The sequence below is a fragment of the Martes martes genome, assembly GCF_963455335.1.
Source record: "Martes martes genome assembly, chromosome: 2".
Lineage (NCBI taxonomy): Eukaryota > Metazoa > Chordata > Mammalia > Carnivora > Mustelidae > Martes > Martes martes.
The window spans coordinates 72858684-72883092 of NC_137889.1; the positions used below are offsets into that span (position 1 = coordinate 72858684).

Sequence of the window (24409 nt, forward strand, 5' to 3'; positions counted from 1 at the left end):
AGATATAGATGCAATACAGCAGATGACTAACACATGTGGAAGGTGAATCCTTCCAGCTTAAACAGAAAAAATAGTGACAATTTTAATGACATTTCCTCAGTGCTTGCGAGGATAAAGAAAAATTGAATCTTACAAAAATCCTGTGAAATAAAAATATGATTGTTATTCCCATTTAATAGTTGTGGGAATGACAAATCAGAAACTGTAAGGTAACTTTTCAAGTTACAAAGCCTGTCACAGTTGACAAAACTCAGAACTTTATTGAGACTGATTTGGTTCCAAAGCAAATCCTTTTTTGTCTACTTCATATATAAAAGGATGACAGAAATAAAATCAATTTCAACTTCTATTATAGCATCCTTTTGTCTTAACCTCTGTTATGTCTTATTGGTTGATCTTTAGTGATTGGAGAGTACTGACTACTTAGGTCTCACTTCAGTAAATGAATGTGTTATCTGAAACTATGATGTAATTAATGTTGCTCATTGTGCAATAACAGAACAAGAACTGAAATTAAATTCTTCTGATGCACTATTTTGGTAGAGTATCTTATTTCCTAGAGTCCTTGAGAAAATACTAAAACCAATAAGCTCAGTATTAACTTTACCATTTTATTATGTTTGTTAAAGAGTAGATAAAATTAAATAATCACTTAAATATGTTGATGAAGAGATGTAAAAATAAAGTTTCCAAAGAGAATTTAAATAATTTCTAAATATCCAGATTGACCAAATACTCGATTCTGTCCTTCCCTTCTGCATTATCATTGTAATCTGAACAGTTTATTTATCCCAACAATAGATGTTTTTTTATGAAGCATCTACAATACATTGCATGTCATGATTTGTTAGACATAAATATCTACGTCATAATGAGATGTAGTTTGTGTTCTGGGAATGTAGCAGAAAAAAAATATATCAGCTTTACTTTAAGGTACTAAGGACTTAGCATAATATCAAAGGAGTTGACATTTATATGGGGACTTTAAGAAATAGAGTATCTTGGGACACCTGGGTGGCTCAGTCAGTTGAGCACTTGCCTTCGGCTCAGGTCATGATCCCAGAGCCCTTGGGATGGAGCATCAGGAAAGTTTAGAAAATTCTTCCTTGTATTAAAGAGCTGGCTTGTTGTAACTTCTGAGACATCCTAGGTCTGGTCTGTATAGTGATGTGGTGATAGTTATATCATCATCATCGTCGTCATCATCATCATCATCATCATCAACTGCTACTAATTAAAGAACTCTACTCTCTGCCAGGCATTGTAATTGGAATTTTACATAAATTATCCCATTTAATCTTTACCTCAGTCTTCCGGGTTTGCTATCACACTTTTGGCAAATAAGGAACTCGACAAACAGTGATAACATAGTTGTCTTGAGTCAAATCACTATTAAGTTAGGACGTATGTATTTCAATTTAGGATTGTTAGATTTTAAAACCATCATACATCTTGGAAGTGGCCGTGGAAAGAACACTGAAACTGAACGTAGAAGTCTTGGTCTAAATTTAACTTTTGCCTTTTAACTGGGTACTTGCCACAGTTCTGTTCCGTTTGACCAGCAATTTAATAATGACTGAAACTGTCTTTTCTCTCTCTCTCTCTCTCTCATCTCATTTTTCCCTTCTCTCTCTCTCTCTCTCTAAGATTTTTTTTTTTTTTTTTTTTTGAGAGAGAGAGAGAGAGAAAGAGAGAGGGAGGGGCAGAAGGAGAAGGAGAGAGAAACTCAAATAGACTCCACGTTGAGCCCAGCATGGGCCTAGATCTCAGAACCCTGAGATCAGACCTGAGCCAAAACCAAGAGTCAGTCGCTATAATGGACTGTGCCACCCGGGTACCCCTCCTTCTCTTTTGAAGTCTTTTTTTTTTTTTTTTCCCCAAGATAAGCATCCAAATTAATATAGTCATTCTTTACAAGACAGGTTTCCTAGATTCTACAATGAGACCAGGGAAGAAGGAACTGTGGCTATTACTTCTTTTAATCCTGACATTTTGCTTCCTTACCTCGATGACATTAGAGTTTTTATTGAGGTCATTGTTAGCCATGTCACATGGTTGACTAATATAAACTTTCAGTCAAGTAAACTAATCACCCTGGAACCCCCTGGACAAAAGCAGTGGGAGAGAGTCAAAAAAAGATTCTTTAATTTATAAGGCCCTCAACCCGCCAAACCAAACTCCCAAGGCTGTTTGTACCTACAAGATATTTGTCATGTAATAATCTCCTATTTATGATTATCCTCATTGTTGATATATTTATAATTCCACTGTCAGTCACATTTTAACATTTTAGTATAAGACTTTAAAAAACTATAATTTCTTTCCAACAATCACTAATAAATGTGTAATTTATATTTGTTTTTATTCTAACTTTTCCCAAAGATACCAAGGTGTACAGAGGATTATCAGGAGTGTAAGCACTTCAAGGCACTTCCGACGTTCCTTTAATATGGGTCACCGTAAGACTTCCTGTTTCTTAGGAAAGGGAATATAGGACAAGTTCAAGACCAAAGGCCATACTGATAATTATTATGACATTTTTGGTCACACAGTCACATAGGTAAGGATGATTGTAAAAACAGCTGTCAAGATAATCCTTCTGGACTATGCAAGTTCTATGCAGATCTTAGTTGACATCAGTGTACTAACCTCAGGGCTATGCAGGGACACAGAGTACCGATAGTGGTCTTATTCACAGAGATGGAAGAAATATAAATGAGAGATAATCTTTATGAGTTAAAAATTTCACAAACAGAAGATTTGTCCTCCATACTTGAAGTGACCTTGGAAAACATGACTCCCCTGCTAAATAGTCACCCAAGTTACAGACATTTCATAGCAATAGAAAACTCAGCCTAACTCATGTGATGTATCATTATTTAATATTTAATGATTTTAGCTAAAAGAAATAATGTAGCAGTTTTGTAGCAAGTTTAAATGTAGCAAGTTTAAATGCCCTATGGTGAAAGAAATTAACTTCTGGGACTCTGTATTACAACTGATATTCAGAAAAATATGAATAAAGAAAACCAAGAATCTGCATGAATTTCTTTTACTCTTTCTGATTATCACTATCTTTCTGAAATTAATCTTAATATACATTTTGTTAATGGCTTTTCATGTCACTCATTAATACTCTGCTGAATTACATAACCTAGTTTGACTAGAGGGTTTCAAGTAGACAATTTTCCTAGCAAAAGTCCTAAGCTAGGCCTGCCCTCAATACAAGTATACAACGAATCAGAAAGGAAGGGCTTATCTTGTTGTATAAACAAAATGGTGATAGAGTACTTCCCGGAATTTAACAGGTTGCATACTTAGCCAACAGTCACTCATTTAGCAAGAGAGGAGGATATTTTTTATTTTGTAGTTTGTACAGTGACTTGAAAGCACATGTTTTAATATCCAACAGAACAGTATGCCTTAGCTGTAAGTCAGAGAAGTAGATAATAATATTGAGACCAAGATCAAGTCAGGTAAGTTCTGGATGTTAGGACTATCTTGTCTTTTCTTTCTCCCCTCCTCTCTCCTTGTCTCTCTCTCCCCTTTCCTTCCTTTCTTCCTTCCTTCCCTCTTTCCCTCCCTCTCCCTCTCTCTTTCTTCCCCTCTCTTTCTCTCCTCTCTTAATGGAAAAACAAAAACAAAAACAAAAACAAAAAAACCCAAAAAACAACAAAAAAAGCCCTGCTAGCCTGGCACTCTTGGGATTGGTGTTAAGAACTCATTATAAGGCAATAGAACTCATTATGTTCTTAAGAACTCTTAAGAACTCATTATAGGGCAATAGAGGCCTTGCTCTGTCAACCTCACCAAGATGTGAGAACAAAAAAGTCTTAAGCCATATCGTGCCATGTTTATCAATTCATTTTAGGCAGCAGGCACAAAAACTGTCATACAACCTGCTCCTGTATGCTTAGGAAACCCTTGCATCCCCAGTCCTCAGACTCACTAAGCTCCTTACAGGAGAGGTTCTTACTGAGAAGAACACAGTGAGGTAAAACACGGCTCAGAAAACCTTTTCTGTGAAGGCCTGATGGTAGATATATAAGGTTTTCCGGACTATGTGGTCTCTCTCACAACAACTGAACTCTGCTGCTGAAGTCCCCAAAGAAGCCAGAAGATGAGCTGTGTTCCAACATAATTTTATTTAGAAAACAGGCAGGGGTCCTTTTTCTGGCCTGTGGACTGTAGTTTTCAGAACCCTGACGAGGAGGCCAGATGAGCCCGTCTTCTGGTCATATGGGGCAGCTTCCTCTGTGAAAAGAAATGATACAGAACCAAACAGATCTCACAAGGGATTTAGGGCTCATGGACTTTCTCTCTTTCCTTTTTATTTTTAGATCTTTTTTTAAGATTTACTTATTTATTTAAGAGAAAGAGAAAGTGAGTGGGGGGAGGGACAAAGGGAGAGGGAAAGAGAATCCACAAGCAGATTGTGCTGAGCGCAGAGCTGGACAAGGGGCTCCATTGCAGGACCCTGAGACCATGACCTAGGCCAAAACCTAGAGTCAGATCTTAACCGTCTGAGCCCCCAGGCTTTCCTTTTTTTTTTTTTTTTTAAGGTTTGTTTACTTATTTTAGAGAAAGCATACCAGAGAGTGAGCAGGGGGAGAAGCGGAGGGAGAGAGAAAGTTAAGCAGACTCTGCACTCAGCGCAGGAGCCTGATGTGGGGGTGGATCCCACAACCCCAGACTAGGACCGGAGCTGAAACCAACAGTGGGACCCTCAGTCAACCTGACCAGTACCACCCAGGTGCCCCAGGGCTCATGCAATTTCTACCTGGCATATGAATATCTTATGGTAATTAATGAAGTATCTTATGTAGATTTTTATCCCCAAATCTGCAGTGAGTCCACAGCTGTCCCTACAATGTTGATTCTTATTTAAGGTAATTCAAATTATATGGAGCAGGGAACCTGATGTGGGACTGGATCCTGGGACTCCGGGATCATGACCTGAGCCCAAGGCAGTTGCTTAACCAACTGAGCCACCGAGGCACCCTCTTGTTTGTTTTTTAAACAAAAGTTTTTTTGGGGAGGGGAGGCTCTATATAGTATAATAATGTTGTCTTTTTTCCCATATTAACTAGACATTAACATCTTACATATTAATATACCAAATTACAATTCCATGGATGAGTGAGAGATTGAGTGAGTGAGTGAATGAATGAACTAAAAGTTGAAGCTATGAGAGTATTAACTTTCATTGTCACGGGAGTGCTGACAATTTTTAATTTAACATTATTTGGGAGTCCAAAAGAAAAGCAGCAAAGCTTTATTCATTTGAGACCTCATTAAATCCCAGAAACAGAGCTTGGTATATTTTCATGTTCCCTTATTGGATATCCACAAAGCCCTGTAAGGGTGATATTATCTAAAGTTTTTCACTTGAGGAAATTGAAGCTAAAAATGTGTAGCTTTTTTAGTATACTTCACTAGTTAATTGTGGAACTGGACAGTTTCTCCAAGGCTATATTATTCCTAAACTTTCTGTTGTACTGCATTGCCCCAAAAGCCAGAACAGTGGCAGGAACAGGGATTTATGGGGTGAGCTTCCAAGAATTGCCCTTGAGAGAGGGCAGTTATCAAGGGCAATCATCAACAAGACAAATCAAGAAGTGGCATAGCGAGCAGAATGTATTTCTGATCAAACTGACTCCTTTCAGTTTTCCATGTTGGTGCCTCTGCCTATCCTTACTGACAGGAAGTAATCACAGCTCGTTTTTCAGTGTCAGGTAGGTAGAGGTAAATCCTATGGTTTTATTCCCAAAACCAGAGACAATTGTACAGCAGATGATAGATTTTTGCCATTTCACTTACGCTTCTGTATCTCACACTTAGCCCAGTCCCCCCAAGCTGCCCGGTGGATTTCCAAGCACTCTGCTTAGACTTCTTTCCAGGGCTCTGCTCTCCTCCAATGACTTATGAAATTCCCTTGCCCTTTGTATTTCCCTTTGGTGCAGGCACGGGAGGAAAGGTCATTCCCATTACTGAGAATCTAGTCCTACTAACATTACTGTAATTGCTTTTTAGGAGTGACTGATTGCATGCACTCAGGGGACATTTGCAATGTAAAAGGAGAGTTTATCAATCCAAATAGCAAATTACTGGAAATGTTAGAAACTTGTTTGCAGGTGGCATTCCCAGGGTCACTTGACCTCCTTCAACCATCTCACTCCCTTAGCTCCTAGTACAAAACATAGGTCACTGGACTGGGACTACACTGGTGGGAAACTGCCCTTTCCCACGTAAGAGTGTGGAATGTCTTACCGTAAGAGACTGACTATTAGGGACAAATACGGTTATATCTAGGGGTGAAAACATGAATAATAGTCAGGCTGGGGAAATTGCAGGACTGGAGAACATTTGTAAAAGGAGAATTTGCCATCAGTGCATTTGCAAGAGACCTTCTAAGTGAGGGATTACCTGCTCCCTCCCGCCACGGATATATTTACTTACTTTCTTCATAACAGTGAGTTTTAACTATTCGCTGCTTTTTCACTGTCTGAATCCTTTTATCTTTATAGCGCATATGTCCTCCCACCCTGAAGCTGACAAACACAGTCCTGATCTAATTTAATACCTATGTTAGAGTACATTTTAGATGGCATATCACCAAGTCCATGAACAGCTATGTTAATGTATGAAGTAACTCAGCACTGCTCGAAACACATTGCTGTTGCCAACACCATAAAATCCTATTTACTTTTGCTTAAAAGTGTTTGATATTGAATTTGTTTTCCCCTGGACTGTAATTAACAACATTCTCAACTGCTTACAAGATTCAATTGACTGGCAATATTAATCACACAACACAGAGAAACTGGCTATTGTATTTGATTTTTTCCCTTATGTGTTCTTGGCATCTAATCACTGATTAAAACTAAGGAAATGGCTCTTTTCACCATGCTCCATGGACATTTATTTTCTTGGTTTGTTTGGTCTATTAAGATCCCCACCTTCCCATCATGTTGGATCTTGCTTCTAAATTTCTATAGACATGGAATAAAACCAAGAAACAGTATTTCTTGTCAAGAGAAACAGTTTATTCCAGATAATTAAATCCAAGAATGTTCAAAGAAAACACAGCAAGGAGCATAAATTAGGTCCCATCAAGGGATGTAGGTCGTTCCTCATGAATGGATACTGACAAAACAATTTTATGGGAAGCTTTGAAAAGTCATTAATAGTTTTGAAACTTTTGGAAACTAGCACATTTTGTAGAAGAAAGCAACAAGGCTTAGTTTTGTGTTTTTAAAATGTCCTTCAGACATTCACGAATGTTTCATCTTTATATTTGACTGTATTTTGGGATTTGCATCTAAGATTTCTGCACAGATACTCTTATGAAATGTAGGGTAGATATTTCTTGTTTTCCCCTCACATTTGCCCAAATATCACTCGGAGAAACAAAGAAAACAGTGTAAGTATCAAAACAAAATAAGTTTAGAAAAACAAAAATTATCTTTCCAATGACTATAGAACCTCTCTGTTACTCATAAATATTATATAGAACTGTACTGTGTAACAGCACCAGAATCAGACCCTAAACTCCAGGAAGACAATGACACTTTATTTTATTCACTGATTATACCTTCTTCCTTAGAACTGGAGAATAATAGATAAATCAGGGAACAAAAATAATTTAGGAATTCCAACTTAAATTAACTTGCTCCCTGATTTATTTATTAGGTTGAAATTCCTAAATCATTTTGCATAGCAGTTTGCTACTTGCATTTGGAAATTGACTAACAAAATTAAAACTAGGAAATGGAAGCATAATAAAGATGATTAAGAGAATGGACTCCAAAAGCAGGTGGTTTGGGTTTGAGTCTTATGTCTGACAGTCCCTGGCTAGGTGACTAGTCTCATAGCCTTTCTTCATCTGTAAATTGAGGAAAAGAATTCATACCTTTGCATACCTTTTTTATACCTTTACAAAAGTATAAAAAATTATACCTTTGTAATTATATAATTACAGAGTGATTACAGTGTTTGAAAAGTGACCAATATAGAGTAATTACTTTGTTAGAGATTGTGGTGAATATTATTGTCATTAGTGAATGATTCTGGACTCTTTAGGTATAAATGACTCATGTCAATATACTGATGTCATAATCATAAACCTTAACACATTTAGACTGGTTTTAAGTCTGCAAATAAAGGAAGAAAAAATATGTATATATGTATATGTATATGTGTATATATATATATATATATCTTGCAATAGTATATCTAGTTATGAGTTTGCATATCTCCTTAGCCACCTTATTTATCACTATACCACCCACCCCCATCACAATTCCTTTCTAACATACCTAATCCACACACACACACACACACACACACACACAATTATGACTAAGTGGCACTGGCACACATAGATACACACTTATATTATGATCCCATATCCTGAACTACTTGCAGTTTTCAGATTTCTCTGAGCTTTCTTGTCTCTACCTACATGTCTTTCAATTTGCTGGACCTTCTTCATGACATATCTCCATTTGCTGGTTTTCATGTTGCAGATCTCAGGCTGCATACTCTGACCCCGATTATATCAGGATGACGCAGATTTAACACTTTGTATGTAGCTACATTATGTTGCTACCATGACTGTGTTTTTATAGGCTGTAAATTACATGAGAAAAGAGACTATGTCTCTGTATTTTCATCTTCTAGCAGCCTGTCTACCATAGTACCTGGCATGTAAAAAGTATTACATGAACATCTGCCTAAAAACACCTTCTCCCCTCTCTCTCTCTCCCTTATCTCCTTACCTCCTTAGTTCCTTCCATTTTTTCCCTCTCTTCCTCTTAAAAATGGACTCAATACGATATTTAAGTGCAATAAAAAAATGAAACCAAATATATGAAATATATTACAATGGTTACTAACATTAATTTTTTATTCCATGATATTTAAAACCTATTTAAATCTGGGCCTTATTAAAGGACAAATGAGGAGACCAGAGCACCAATAAAAGTAGATATTACAGGTTAAGCATTACCATTGAGCCATATTAAAAATGTGTTTGTTTTTGTGTACATTCAGAAGGAGGAAAAAGGAAGCAGAATTGTATGTTCTGTATCTCAGATGTGTGAAACTGTCTCTTGGAACTTAAAACACCTGTAATACAGTATTTCTTGCTTTACATCAGATTATTCTAAGTGGAATCTTGTTTGCTTAAAATGTTCTGGTGATATGAGCTACAAGGTGCAATTAGGTGAGAACATCTTGTGCATTTCCTTATGAGTTTCATTTCTGTACTCCTTACTTGAGCGTTAACTTTTTGTGTTTTCTTTAAGGATGAGATAGCTGTAGTGCAAAATAGTAGGCAATGTAGGTTTATTTGCAAATCCGAAGAATTGTGAAAAGTGTATGTGTTTATACAGATATGCATGCATACTTCTTGAGAATTATTCTCCTTTCAAGTTGATATTTGTCAAATCATAAAATAAGTTAAATACATTCATCCATTGAAAGTCATCTTGGTTCTTTCCACAGTTTGGCGACTGTGGCCATTGCTGCTATGAACACTGGGGTAGAGATGGCCCTTCTTTTCGCTACATCAGTATCTTTGGGGTAAATACCCGGTAGTGCAATTGCAGGGTCAGAGGGTAGCTCTATTTTTAATTTCTTAAGGAATCTCCACACTGTTTTCCAAAGTAGCTGCACCAACTTGCATTCCCACCGACAGTGTAAGAGGGTTCCCCTTTCTCCACATCCTCTCCAACACTTGTTGTTTACTGTCTTGTTGATTTTGACCACTCTAACTGGTGTAAGATGATATCTCAATGTGGTTTTGATTTGAATCTCCCTGATGGCTAATGATGATGAACATTTTTTCATGTGTCTGTTAGCCATTTGTGTGTCTTCTTTGGGGAAGTGTCTGTTCATGTCTTCGGCCCATTTTTTAATGTGATTATCTGTTTTGTATGTGTTGAGTTTGAAGAGTTCTTTATAGATCTTGGATATCAGCCCTTTGTCTGTAGTGTCATTTGTGAATATCTTCTCCCATTCCGTGGGTTGCCTCTTTGTTTTGTCGATTGTTTCCTTTGCTGTGCAAAGGTTTTGATCTTGATGAAGTCCTAAAAGTTAATTTTCACTTTTGTTTCCTTTGCCTTTGGAGACACAAGTCAAGCAGAGAAAGTCAGTTATCATATGGTTTCACTTACTTGTGGAGCATAAGGAATAACATGGAGGACATGGAGAGATGGAGAGGAGAAGTGAGTTGGGGGAAATTGGAGGGGGAGACAAACAATGAGAGACTGTGGACTCTGAGAAGCAAACTGAGGGTTTGGAGGGTGGGGGGGGGTGGGAAGTTGGGTGAGCTTGGTGGTGGGTATTAAGGAGGGCATGTATTGCACAGAGCACTAGGTGTGGTACATAAACAATGAATTCTGGAATACTGAAAAGAAATAAACAAAAAACAAAAACAAAAACAAATAAAAAAATTAATTAAATACAGGGGATTATCATATTTTATTATTTAGTGCATATATCATTTAGTGGCTTGTTTAATATATAATGAAGGAGGTGAATTTCAACCATACTTTTTGTTTTTTCTTTTGATTTTGATGGATATATTTTAATGTAATTTCCTGAATATCAACTCAATTCAGTGCATACTCTTACATGTTAAGTGTCAGATTTTATTTTAGTCTCTTTTGTGTGGACTTGATATAACTATGGTAATTTGGTCTTTGTTGGTAGGGTGCTAAAAATGTGTAAAATAGTAATCTACATTATTAAAAATTATAAAAAGTTTTTAATTTTTGGCTGCTGGTATCTGAAGTCACCCTTTTCTGACTTCCTAATTATATATTTTATCTATTAGAGTGCTAATGGGAAAAAAGTTTCACAGTGAGACATGAGCTTAATTAATTAGCAGACACCTCATAAAAGCAGCTTGAGCTGTTTAAAGAAATTGTTTATTCTGTAGATTTCTTATTGTGGAAGAGTCTATTAACAGTCATGTAGATTATAATTTTTGTATTGGTTCCTATCATGTGTAATTTAAGAGTGATTTAAAGTTTTCTATTGTGCATAGCTTATTATAATTAAAGCTATAAAATGCACAAGTCTTTTTAAGATTACCTGTGTCATAAAATTTTACTGTGATTTATTTTAATGTAAGTTTTAATGTGCAAACCCATTTTCCCATGGTTACATTTGTTGATAGTTCTTACTTGTTGACAACTATAGTCTAAGGGAAGAGAGAATGAACTGATGTTTGTCCTAAATCACAAGCACATTAGAAAAAAAGCAGAGAGAATCAATTATCATATGGTTTCAGTTATTTGTGGAGCATAAGGAATAACACTGAAGATATTAGGAGAAGGAAAGGAAAAGTGAATTGGGGGAAATAAGAGGGGGAGACGAAGCATGAGAGACTGTGGACTCTGAGAAACAAACTGAGGGTTTTGGAGGGTGGGGGTTAGGTGAGCCTGGTGGAGGGTATTAAGGAGGGCACGTATTGCATGGAGCACTGGGTGTGGTCCATAAACAATGAATCTTGGAACACTGAAATATTAAAATTAGAAAAGGAGCAAAATATTGTTACTGATTTTATCTCTGTTATAAGGAAAATATTATTGTAATGTAATTTTTTACAACTACCAAATTAGCTAAAAATTTTCAGACATTTAATGTTGTGGTATTTTATTATTCATTGGATTCACGCCATTTTATCAGAAAAAAATTGCAAACAGATGCATGAAGTTTAGGAAACGTGTCTAACTGCATCTCCCATATTACAGCAATCAATGTTGTGCAAGGTGTATGGCCCACGGATGGGTGCTGGTCCACAAACTGTGTGCAGGAGGTACAGAAGAGGGAGTAAGGATTGAAACAAATGCCCTAGCAATCTGAGAGGGGAAAAAACAAATTATACTAACTTCAATAGTAATGAATTTGGGCTTGTATTTTATGTGTCTGTTTTTATTTCATCCTTCAAGTAATCCTTCAAGTAATCCCTCTTACTGTCTTTTACAAAAGACAGTAAGAGGGATTACTTGAAAGGTTTGTTCTATAGCAGATTTGGAAAAATAAAACAGATTCTTTACCACAGATAGTTTTTGAAGCATTGCTATGTAGTACATTCATACAAAGTTTTGTTTACCGGATCCTGAAATTAAAGAACAAATGAGATTTGAAATTCCTTTTCTTGAAAATGTTGACACTAGAATGAGGAAGTGTCAAATGAGGAAAAGAGTTTCCAGACCCCACTGTGGTTTAACACCTCTCAGAGGGCCCCCAGGGATCCCCATACCTGGTATTTGGGCTGGGCTTAGGGACTCACTTCCAAGAAATAAAATAGTACAACAGCGATGGGCTGCCATTCCGAAGTTAGCTTTAAAATTGCCACCTTCTCTAGTAGACATCTTCTCTCGATGAAGCTCTTGGTCCAAAAGTTAGGAAAGAAAGAAAACTTGACAAAGAACTATGTGAAAGATCAGATGATCCTCCCTTGGTCAGAGCTTCGGAAGAGAAGCAGCCCTGGCTGGCATCCTGAAGGCAGCCTTATGAGAGATTCGTGACCTTTGGAAACTGTTGCAATAAACAGACACTAAATTGTGGCGTAATTTAGTACCCATAGACCGTTAATATGCCCCTCTTTGAAAAGAAGGGAGGAGGTAATCTCCTCTATTACCAGTGGGCAGGGAGTCATGTGGATTCCTGGGGACTGTTTTTTAGCCACCATTTTCCATATAATTTTTTACTACTGACTCTAACTCTCTGGTATATTGGGGTATTTAAAAAAAAAAACTACTGGGTTGACTTTTTGGTGATATTGTTACATCAGTGTTTTAAGACATCTGAAATCTAAAACTTAATCAGGACAAACCCCAAGACATATACATTACACTAAATTTTTAAATTGGACAAAGCCATGTTTTTTTTGAAAGTTTTCTGTCTCTGTAATACTGAAAAGGAAAGAGAAGATAATACTCACAAAGCAAAGCTGGTAGAGCCAGAATAAATCATACATTAGGTCCAAGATTTTGCAAACGAGTGAGCTATGAATGTAAACACTCTTACTATAGATAATAGCAACTATGCATTAGACTCTCCATGTATATATGATGAAATAAATGATAACAATAGCTAAAAACAAATTTAAAAAATGCCTTCAAAACAAAAATGAAAATTCGAAGTGAACAAAACAGCTTCCAGTTTGTGTTTAAAAATAAATACTTTTAAAAAATAGACATTTTCAAAAAGGTATTCACAGATATTTTCAAAAAGGTATCCTTTATCCATGATAAAGGACCCAGATGAAGTAACTTGGGTTAATTTATAGATATTGTTCCTACTACTTAGTCTGAAGAGCTTATTTTTTCTGTGAAATAGAAAAAAAAGCACAGAAGTATACTCTTGACTCAATAATGAAGTAATTAACACATTTTGTTTCTTAAGATAGCACATTCTAAAAATAATAGTTTGCTTTCATTTATGATTAACTTTATTTTGCACACTATTTAGCTTATATTTTGAATAGTACTACATTGTCATTGACTATATATGCTAAGGATTTATATCAGACTGATAATATGTGTTTAACATTTTTACATTATATAAATTTATTTTTATTTACATCTGGTATGGTGAACAATTCTCATATTTGTACTATATTCAATATTTAGGTAAGTAGTTTTTTTAATCACAAATTATGAATACTCAGAAAGTGCTGTTATAGATACCAAAAGAATATGAAGTAAATAAGGAATGTTAATATTTTATTACATATATTATTGGCTACTATTTTACTATTAATATTTTACTATTTTGCTCCAATAAGTACAATAACTGTAGTTTCAGTTTACTAATCTGAGAAGTGTTCTAGAATTAGAAGCACTTTTATAATACCTACAGGCATTTTTTACTTTAATTTATTCCTTGGTTTTCACTTTATTTTTTTTTAAACTTGCTTGATTTTTCTTTATATTTTTTAAGATTTTATTTATTTATTCGACAGAGACAGAGAATCACAGTAGGCAGAGAGGCAGGCAGAGGGAAAGGAGGAAGCAGGCTCCCCACTGAGCAGAAAGCCCTGACATGGGGCTCAATTCCAAGACCCTGAGACCATGATCTGAGCCAAAGGCAGAGGCTCAACCCACTGAACCCCCCAGGTGCCCCTTGGTTTCTACTTTAATCAAGAATCATGATGTCATATAGAATACACATTTGCAACCTGTTCCTAAAACACTTTTTTAATAAAACGTATCTAAAGATTTTGAGAATCATATTCTTGCTTGCTTCCGAATTATATATCTTGATTTCTTGTGCTGAAAATATGGACCACTCACCTTTAGATTCTATCCAAAGCTAGATGATATATTTATGGTCAGAAGGAGGAAATGAAATACTTGAAAAATTTATAAGCTTTGAGATTTGAGGAATGAATCACACAGATCCAGAACATTAAACACCATAAACACTTTTTCTTCCTTCAAAAAATTTTGTTTCTCTTGTGGAAATAGGTACCCTATTAAATATTGTCTTCTCATTTTTATCTGTTTTTATTTATTTTTAAAGATTTTTTTATTTATCTACAGATACAGAGATCACAAGTTGGCAGAACAGCAGGCAGAGTGAGAGGGAGAAACAGGCCTGCTGCTCAGCAGAGAGCCTGATTTGAGGCTCGATCCCAGGACCCTGAGATCATGACCTGAGCCAAAGGCAGAGGCTTAACCCACTGAGCCACCCAGGAGCCCCTGTTTTCTCATTTTTAAATAAATGTTCTTTTATGGGCGGCAGCACAGTATAGAATAGTAGTACAGGGGTCTTTCTCAGCAGAAGACCGGCTTGGCAGGACTTCCCACTTCTTGGCCTCTCGTCTCAGTCGTAACTACTCTGCTCTGCTGTGGAAAGCACCTAAGCAGGTGTAGACAGTGTGTCAAAAGATGGTTGTGGCTGTGTTCCACTAACACTTCAGTTATAAAACAGAGGTGGAGCCTGGTCCATGGGCCTTAGTTGCTGATTTGTGGTATGGGGAAATGTTTAAGCATACAGGCTCTGGGCCCTACTTCCGGGGTTCAAATCCCACCTCTATTTCTAACCTGATGTGTAAGCTTGAGTAGATTACTCTCTCTGCTTCATTTTCCTCATTTGTAAAATAGGAGTGATGTTAGAAACACTTTCCCCTTACAGATGCTCAGAATAAAGTGCTTTGAACAGCTCCTGGTACAGGGTAAGAGAGCAGTGACTTTAAGCTACTGTTTTACTCAATTTCTTTACATGTGTTAGTTAGTGTCCTTATACTTATAATGAAGATTCCCAGTATTTAAAACCCCTTGTTTTTTACTTATTAGGACAAAGTATTTTTTTTTTGCATTTTCCCTGATACTAATGAATTATGAGTTTTGTGTATCAAGGAGGGAGTTTAACTTCAATTTGCAGAGATTTTCAGAGACAGTTGAGGAATTTGCTCAATGGCACTGCCCTTTCACACAATTCATTTTATTTATGTGTTTAATCTGTGATGAGTCAGGGAGCATAAAGTGTTTTCTAAAAAATAAAGGACTCACCAAAGTGTTATAAATGAATTCTTTCAGGGTCCTACGACATCACTTAGAAAAATGAGTGGTACTTGGGTAATAAATGCGACATTTGGGGCCTGAAGCAGATAGTTTGTCTCAATAGATAATTCCTTTATATCTAGACAAAGCTTACTTACTCTATCTTATGATCTAATCTTGTGTTAAGTGTTTCTGTGCAGGGAGGTTTCCCCTTTTGTGAAATATACTGGCTTAACTATTAGACAAGGCATTCTTCCTACCATATGGTGAAATGTGTAAATGAGTTTGTCATAATATATAGCATATTTCAAAAAAAAAAAAGCAGATTTCCATTGCTATTTTTTAGCTTATAGAACTAGCAGTGCATCATGATTTGGCTTAGCTATTGAGACACAGTAAGCAATAAGAGTTCCTGTTAGGGAAATTCTGCAGTTTTGTACAAGAGGGTTTGGGCAACATAATCACAAAATACAGAAATCCTAGGAAATTTATCTTTCTCCTCCTCAGCACAGATTCACATGATTGTCATCATAGTGTCTTTACTTCTGTGGACATATAAAAAGGCTGACAAAGTTTTTGTCAATAAGCGGAACGATCGCTTATTATACTCCCCTCGCTTTGATTCTAGAGATTGGAATCAAAAAACAAAATTGTTGTCAAAAGGTTAAAAGTTAGGGATCTTCCTGTCTTTTGTATTTCCCCTAAATATCAACCTTTTGCTAATCTACTTGATCCTTGGGAATAAATGGAATCCTTCAGTGTGGGACTTTTGGCCCGGGCTCTCCTCGCATGAAGAGGACTAGGGGCCAGAAACACTCTCCCTAATTCCGATGTGTTTGTGTCCTCCGAGCCTGAATTTCTCCAACTGCAGGCATTTCTTACAGTTGTTTTCTAAATCCCAGGTTGGCTTATTTTTTATCTAAATTGAAGCTTGAGAACAACCAATATTCACACAAAGCTTTTGAGACTAAAGAAATTGTGCCTGAATGAACACTTATGTGAAAATACTTTTATCTCTTACTCCGGCAAAATTCCTAAGGTTTAATGAGGTGAAACAATTTTCAGAAAAAAAAAAAAAATCTAGTGATGTGAGAACAAAAAGAAAAATATCTAAAAATAGTTAATAGGCTAACTACTTTGCTTTTCTAAACTATGTCAAATCCCCAAAATGGTCAGACATTGACATTGCTCTTATCCAAAAGAATTAGGTTCATGGTTTACATCATAATTTTTTAGATTGCTATGATCCCAAACTAACCCAACATGAGTGTGTTACTCTATTTTTCCCCAAGATTTATATTTCTTATTTGTAAAGCAATCTTAGAATATGGCATACTTCAAATAAGATCAAAATGGTTACCTTTTTAATTAAGTTTTTAATTTTAATTCTAGTATGCTTAACACACAATGCTATAATAGTGTCAATATAGTGTACAATATAGTGATTCAAGTCTATACATTTCTCAGTGCTCATCATGATATACACTCTAAATCCCTTTCACCTATTTCCCCATCTACCACCCCTCTGGTGAGCATCAGTTTGTTCTCTGTGGTTAAGAATCTGTTTCTTGGTTTGTCTTTCTCTCTTTTTTTTCCTTTGTTCATTTGTTTCATTGTTTCTTAGTTCATTTGTTTAACTTCTACATATAAGTGAAGTAAATATTGTATATTTGTCTTTCTCTTATTGACTTATTTCGCTTCACATTATACTCTCTAACTCCATCCATGTTGTTGCAAATGACAAGATTTCATTCTTTTTTTATGACTGACTAGTATTCCATTGGGTATATATACCACATCTTCTATATCCATTCATCTATCAATGGACACTTGGGTTGCTTCCATTATTCGGCTATTGTAGGTAATACTGCAATAAAATAGAGGTACATATATCTTTTCAAATTTGTGGCTTTATATTATTTGGGTGAATCCCAGTAGTGCAATTACTGGATTGTAGGGTTGTTCTATTTTTAAATCTTTCTCCAGTGGCTGCACCAGTTTGCATTCCCACCAACAGTGCATGAGGGTGCCCTTTTCTTCACATCTTTGCCAACACTTGTTTTTTTATGTTTTTGATTTTAGCCATTCTGACAGGTGTGATGATTGTGTTATTCTGAAGGAAGTTATTTAAATATGGTTAAGACTATTTTACCTCTATCTACCTATGTATCATTTATCTATCTATCTCCACTTAATTCCTGCTCATCTGTACAGATGCTGGGTATTTCAAACACTGTGTGTTGTATCACACATGTTGCTTTCACATTGTTGAGCTTCAGTGCTAATGATATGAGTCTCAGATCTATTCCTTCCTTTACTTCAGTTTGATATTTATATGGGTGTAGGCACTACGGCAGAGAAAACTTACTGTGTCTTCTTGGGGGATGTTACTGATAGCTCTGCTACTTCAGAAGGGTCTGAGGTGGTAGCAGAAAACTTGCCTTCTTGCATTAACTCAATCCTAAATGGTAGTTTTTTTTAAAAAAGTTCACTACAGCTAATGTTTGGTATTTTGGAGGGCATTCCTTTCAAAAATGTTATGAGGAGTTAATAGTTCTTTCTTTTCTAAGCAACCAGAAAAACTAAAATACTTTGTTAGCAGTAATGAAAGGTTGTCCAATGGTGATGTTGCTCAGAGATACTAACAGAGATAAACCTGGTGCTTCCAATTAGCAAGTATGTTTCAGCAGCTCCTTTATGTCAAATATTGTGTGGATATTTACATTTTTTATAACTAATCCCCACAGCACCTTTGTCAGTGAGGCAGGCATTTTTTCCCCTGACTTTAGTCACAGGATCTGAGGTTTACATCATTTTCCTCCTCTCTTTCTTTCTTTCTTAGATTTTATTTATTTGAGAGAGAGAGAGAGAGTGAGTGAGCGAACATGGGCAGCAGAGAGGGTCAGAGAGAGGGAGAAGCAGATTCCCCATAGAGCAGGAAGTCTGATGTGGAACTCATCCCAGGACCCTGAGATCATGATCTGAGCTAACTGACTGAGCCACCCAGAAGCCCCTGTTTATATCATTTTCTAAAGTAATACAGCTAATAAGTGGTAAAGTCAGACTTAAATTTAAGTCTCTTGTCTCTAAATACACCACTCATTCTCATTGTCTAGTTTAGTTTAGTTTAGTTTTGTGTTTTGTCTTGTTTCGTTATGCTTCAAGGAGAACTTCAAACTCCTCTCCATACTTTGAATGAGTCCAAGTCAATCCCCACACAGTTGAAATGTACCTTAAAAAAAAAAAAGTTATTAAATGAGCATATTATGATGATCAGCCAAAGTTTTGAGACTTGATTGGAGGAATTTAATTTGAAAGCTTAATTTTCCAAGGATTCTATTATTCTATAATTTTTTTAAAGATTTTTATTTATTCAATTGAGAGAGAGAGAGGGCACAAGAAGGGCAGAGAGGCAGAAGAGAAAGCAGACTCTCTGCTGAGCAGGAGCCCGATGCGGGGCTCGATCCTAGGAACTTGGGATCACGACCTGAGCCGAAGGCAGATGCCCAACCATTTGAGCCACCCAGGCGACCCTCATTCTATAATTTTTTACAAAGATATTTTTTAAAGAGCCCAAGCAATCAGTATTTTTTTAATGATCCAGTGGTGTTATCATCCCTTCATCAGATCCTAGACAATTTATTGCATAACCTGTCAGTGTAGACTGCCATAAATGCCACTGTCTTAACATAACCCTATCCCAACCTAAATGTGAGATTGACAGAGATGATTTCTGAAGTTTTTCTTTTTTCTTCTTTTTCTTTCATCTGAAATTGTTAAGGTGGGAATACAGAAGGTGGTGATGAGTGATTAGTCACAATAAAGAAGAGCTTTTGCAACAATTTAAAAGTTTTGAATAAGTTAGTTAGGAAGTGTATTTATTTCCATAATTAAAAGGTGCTACATTTTCCTTTTTGTACAAAAGGGGTTTTAGCAAAAGGTTAGAAAGAAGATTCAAAGAATCTCCACCTAACCTTTTTAGATTCCTGGGTTCTTAAATTTCCAATGCATTGACTTTAGTGGGTTTAAGAGTGTGGAGTTAAGAAATGTTTAGTCAAGGAGCCTCACCATGATGTACCACTCTTTCTTAATATAGTGAAAATAGCTTATTAATTTCAACAGTTAAATGTGTTTTATTGACTATAAAATATGATATAGCTTATTAATTTGAACAGTTAAATCTGTTTTATCTACCATAAAATATGATATGTGAGCAGTTCGTCTACAGGCTTTTAAGGTGGTAAAACAGTAAATACAATTGAGTTGGTCAGTGTGTTTGGTTTTTAAAAAATCTTTTAAGTACACATTGCCCCACCTTAGTGTTGTATAGTCATGTTTATTAAATGTACATATAGTAAGTATATTGTGATGATTCTTTTCCATATTAAATATTTAAATTTTAGGCAAGATTTTAATTAGGTGTGCATTTTTTTTCAAGCTTCCAATTGCATTTTGATGAACTCCTTAGATATTCAATTATCATGTGGCAGATTTGCATAAAGTCTATTTATACTATGTGGGCTAAAGCAGACTCACTTGCTATTTTTGCTGCTGTATCGATTTACTATTGAAATGTACTAGTGGAAAATGAAGTTGTGTAACTGGAAACTGGTAAGATACTTTTGTAGCTTATTAGCTTAGGGTAATTATCTGCATGTTCTATTACATATTGAATTGCAATTGAAAGTATTGTTTTATAATTTAAGTGAAAACCAAATATAATTAAATTATTAGAGTAAACATTGACTTTCAATGAAAATAAACACACTTACTGAAAAACATGTCTATAACATGTAAACAATGTGTTCCCTTTTGATAACTATTGTTTTTCTCTTGTTCTTTTTTTTATTTTTTATTTATTTATTTATTTATTTATTTATTTATTTATTTTATAATTTGCTGCTTGCCATTACAGGAAGTAGAGGTTTGTATTCAGCTTCTGTATTTCATATTTTATTCTAGATTTTAAAAGAGTCTTTACAATTTAATTACTCATATACACTCAATTCACATTCTTTTCCTCCTCAGGATGATTATTTCCACACTTGGAGTCCAGGAAAAGCCTTCGACCAGGGTAAGAATCTAATTGTTTTAAAATAAAAAAACTTCACATATTTATAATCACTATATGTTTGACATGATATTTATTGTTGGTTAGATTCTTAAAATACTAAGTAGGAGAGCATCTTTAGGTAATGAAAATGTTTGTACAATAATTAATTTCATTACAGAATAGTGTAGTCAGTAATGAGTGAATTAGATATCATGATTATGTCAGAAGGTCTTTTATTTTTAGATACGTAGCTTAGATTACTGATTTGGGCTTCTGAACTTCATCCTGCCCATTTTTGTTAGCAGATCCAAATCTCTTCATCCAGTTTTCAAATACAATCAAGTGCATTCAGTAGGACATAGATTTATTTGCGCAAAATTTCAAAACAAATGACTTTGCAGTCTGCGTTTCAGTAATAAAAGCTTTCATTTAAAACAGCACAGCCTGATAATTCCACTCAGCTCAGGTCTTAGTAAGACCCAAAAGGGAAAGTCCTATATAATACGAAGGTTCTCCCACCTCCATACCCAGTTTGTACTTCTGGTTATGTACTTGAGAGGGAGAAGCAGGAAAGATGCATGGGAAAGGAAGATGTGAAACGGAAACTTCAAGTGCAATGCAATCACAATTATATAAGTAATTAAACATATTTGTTTGCTAAATTCTACAACATTAGAACCAGAGACTCGTCCTTTTTAAGTCTGGTACAAAAGAAATTTCTACTTTACATTAACTATAATAACCTTACAACAGATATGACTTCCTGAAGTAGGACCATTTAAAAACAGAAATCATTTTTAAGAATGAGTTGTAATATGTTATAAGAGAATCTTAGGGAATTTTGGTATGTCCCCAAATTTTTGATTAATATGTGCAATGACTGCTACAATAGCCAATCTCTCTGATTATCAACCTGGACGGACCTAGTTGGGGACTGTCAACAACATTGATATTTCCCTTCAGTCTGAAACAGTCATTCACATCCAATCCTCCTTTTAATATTAATTTTTTCTGCTATACTTCATGTGATTTCACTGTGATTACCCAGAATGTTTATTTGTAGAATCTGCATTTTACAATTCTAAAAAAGTATTTTTTATTTCACTAATAATATAAGTCAAGCCAAATGTACTAAAAAACAGGCAATAAAAAAACAATGACATACAGAGTGAGATATATTTGCAAACTTCCTTGGGAAATGAATTTTTATGATAGAATCATAAACCTTGGAAAAAAAAACAGAATTATCTGTGAAATGGATGTTAACACTTAAATTTGTCATACTTAGTGCATCCAATTGCAATGAAGATGGTTTGGGTTTTGTGTGTGTGTGTCTGCGTGTGATAATTTGTTGAACTACAATTTATCTCCTGTTAAAAAAAATGAAGAAAAAAAAAAGATTGCTATAAGGAGGTTTCCAAACCCTGGTAAGATTGACTTAGTTTAATTTTCAAAGAGGTTTTTAACCTACTAATTTGTCAAAAATATCATATTTATCAAAGAGAAGCTCATGACATAATAATAGCTAATAGTTAGAATGCCCTATATTCCCTCACTATTCTAAGTATTCAACATATGAGTTCATTTAATCTTTGCAATAAACTCTGTCAAGTAGATGAGGAAGGTGAAGCACTTAAGCTTAAACTCCTACTCAAGGTCATGTTCCTGTAAAGTGGCAGAGTCAGAATTTGAATCCAGGCAATCTGACCCCCGGAGCGCCATTTCCTAACTACTATGTGACACTCTCGCTCATATAATAGCATGAAAACAAAACGATGTATTAGTGGTATTTTGAAGTTTCTGTTTTAAAAATAAGTGTTTGTTTGAGTGAACGTTAGAAATAGAGCTAGTAGCTGTGCTTCTATATTTTAAACAGTATTTTGTAGATTATCAGACCCAAGGTTTTAGTTGATGGAACATTCGCAGTTGATAAACATGTATGGGAAAGTTTAGTATCAAACAAAAAAAAGGAAAATGGAAAAAAAAAACAGATTGAGATGCATGTATTTGTTTTGGTTTTGAGTTATATTATCTAACCCATTGGTAGACCATACTGAGGAGTGAGAAAAGTTATCCTGTTCTCATCCAGCTTTGAATAACAGACAGTGTGTATCACTTGGATAGAAGAGACTTGAGATAAGCTGATTTCTAATGCTTCTTGGTTTTTTATGATGAAAGAATCTTCTGTTAAGTACCATTTTCAAAATCTGATTACAGTAATTTATAACTTTTTAGAAGTATTTATAATTTTTAATATATTTTCATGCTATATGGACATCCATATCACATATTAGTATACATTGATTTTCTACAGTTTCTTTTGGGGGATGTTTGCATATTTCTTGAAAAGAATGAAGAAAAAGTTGTCTTAGTTTTACATTTTTTTAGCATTGTGTTTTTTATGCTGATACTTATACCATTTTTACGACATACATTTTAAATTATATATTGCTTTTTTTCTACACCATGGTCCTCAAAATATGCAGAAATTAAAGGACTACTAATGAAAAAAGTAATGTTTCATGACATAAATGGTACAGTTTCTCATTGCCAAGCCATTTCTACATGTATGCATAAATGTGCACATGTGTATATACATAAGCATATATATAATTTGCACATGCATAGACACAGATATTTGCATGTATAAGCTTTCTTCTAGTTAAAACTCACTGAGTGTTGAGATAAAGTTTATCTAACTTGTGGCTTAACTGTGACAAATTTTTCATCTTGTGAGTTTCTTTCCATAAATTGGAATGTTTCTACATTGTTTTTGTTTTTTTGGTTTACCATAAAATAGTAAGAGTTTTGGGAAAATATAATAGTTTCAAGTAAACTTCAGTAAAACCATTTTGGTGATGGTAAAATCTGCTTTATAATAAATGACAGCATACTGATGCCAAAAATAAATTTCTTTTTATTTCTACACGTAGAATTTTCTGTGCCATTACTTCTGCTCATTAGTGTGGCTAATCATGAGTTGACACACAGGAATTGACAAAGAATATTAATGAGGAGATGCATCTTCTTGAATATGACATGAAAATTTAATGTTTACTATGACAAAGTTAAAGGGGAAATGCATGGATGAACCTGGAGTGGTAGCATGATAAATATTTTAAACAATTTAATAAAGACTTTAAATAGATAGGCTGTAGCTTTAAAAAAAAAACACTTTTTTTTTCTTTTCATTTCATTAACCTTGCCTTGTTTTTGGTTATGGATTAATTTGGGTTTATAATAGATAAGTTACTGAAATGTTTTAACAGGCGTTCCTGTCAGTTGTTTAGAGAATCTACAGGTACTAAAGTGCTATCTGTACAAGGAATACCTTTTATTCAAAAATTATTTTTCTCCGTGATAGGATATTCAAGTCCCCTGAGATGAAATAGTTGGAAGCAAAATATATTTTGTACATATTTTCCTAATTTCATTATCCAATCCAGCTTGGAGTGGTTCTACTTGGTATTCCCCAGGGCAGTGAATTATAATCAATAGACTAATAGTAAAGAAGCTAAATTTAAATAGATGGAGAGATTTCAAGACAAATCAATTTCACTTTATTGATGTGTTTCTCCTGCTGAGGTGGATTTCTGAGGTACGAAGGGAGAGGATTGTGCCTGTGGCTTAGATCAGGATCCTTCAGCCGTTTCACAGCAAACCAGTCAGGGGCTCTCTTCTTAAATCTGGACCGCTGTGCGAAGGGCAGCCTGAATTCTTCTGGCTCATTGGTGGCATGTAATTCAACCAAAGTTCCTCGGGAGCTGGTGTGCTAGGAGGCCATTGCTAAACTCAAACTGCTGAGTCTAGGCAGGAGAGAGACATGCGCACA

General features: G+C 35.2%; 1 protein-coding gene across 4 annotated transcripts in view; it reads left to right on the forward strand.

The window, feature by feature from the left end:
* Window positions 1-24409, forward strand: part of SPOCK3 (SPARC (osteonectin), cwcv and kazal like domains proteoglycan 3) — a gene marked incomplete at both ends in the record, with an annotated part of 492934 nt that overhangs the window by 142449 nt on the left and 326076 nt on the right. For 2 of the 4 annotated variants that reach the window (XM_080797427.1, XM_080797425.1), the window contains one exon: window positions 20553-20598. The exons of the other annotated variants lie outside the window; for them this stretch is intronic. In XM_080797427.1, the coding sequence (XP_080653553.1) occupies window positions 20553-20598 (46 nt within the window). The remainder of the gene's footprint in view (window positions 1-20552; window positions 20599-24409) is intronic. 4 annotated transcript variants of the gene reach the window in all.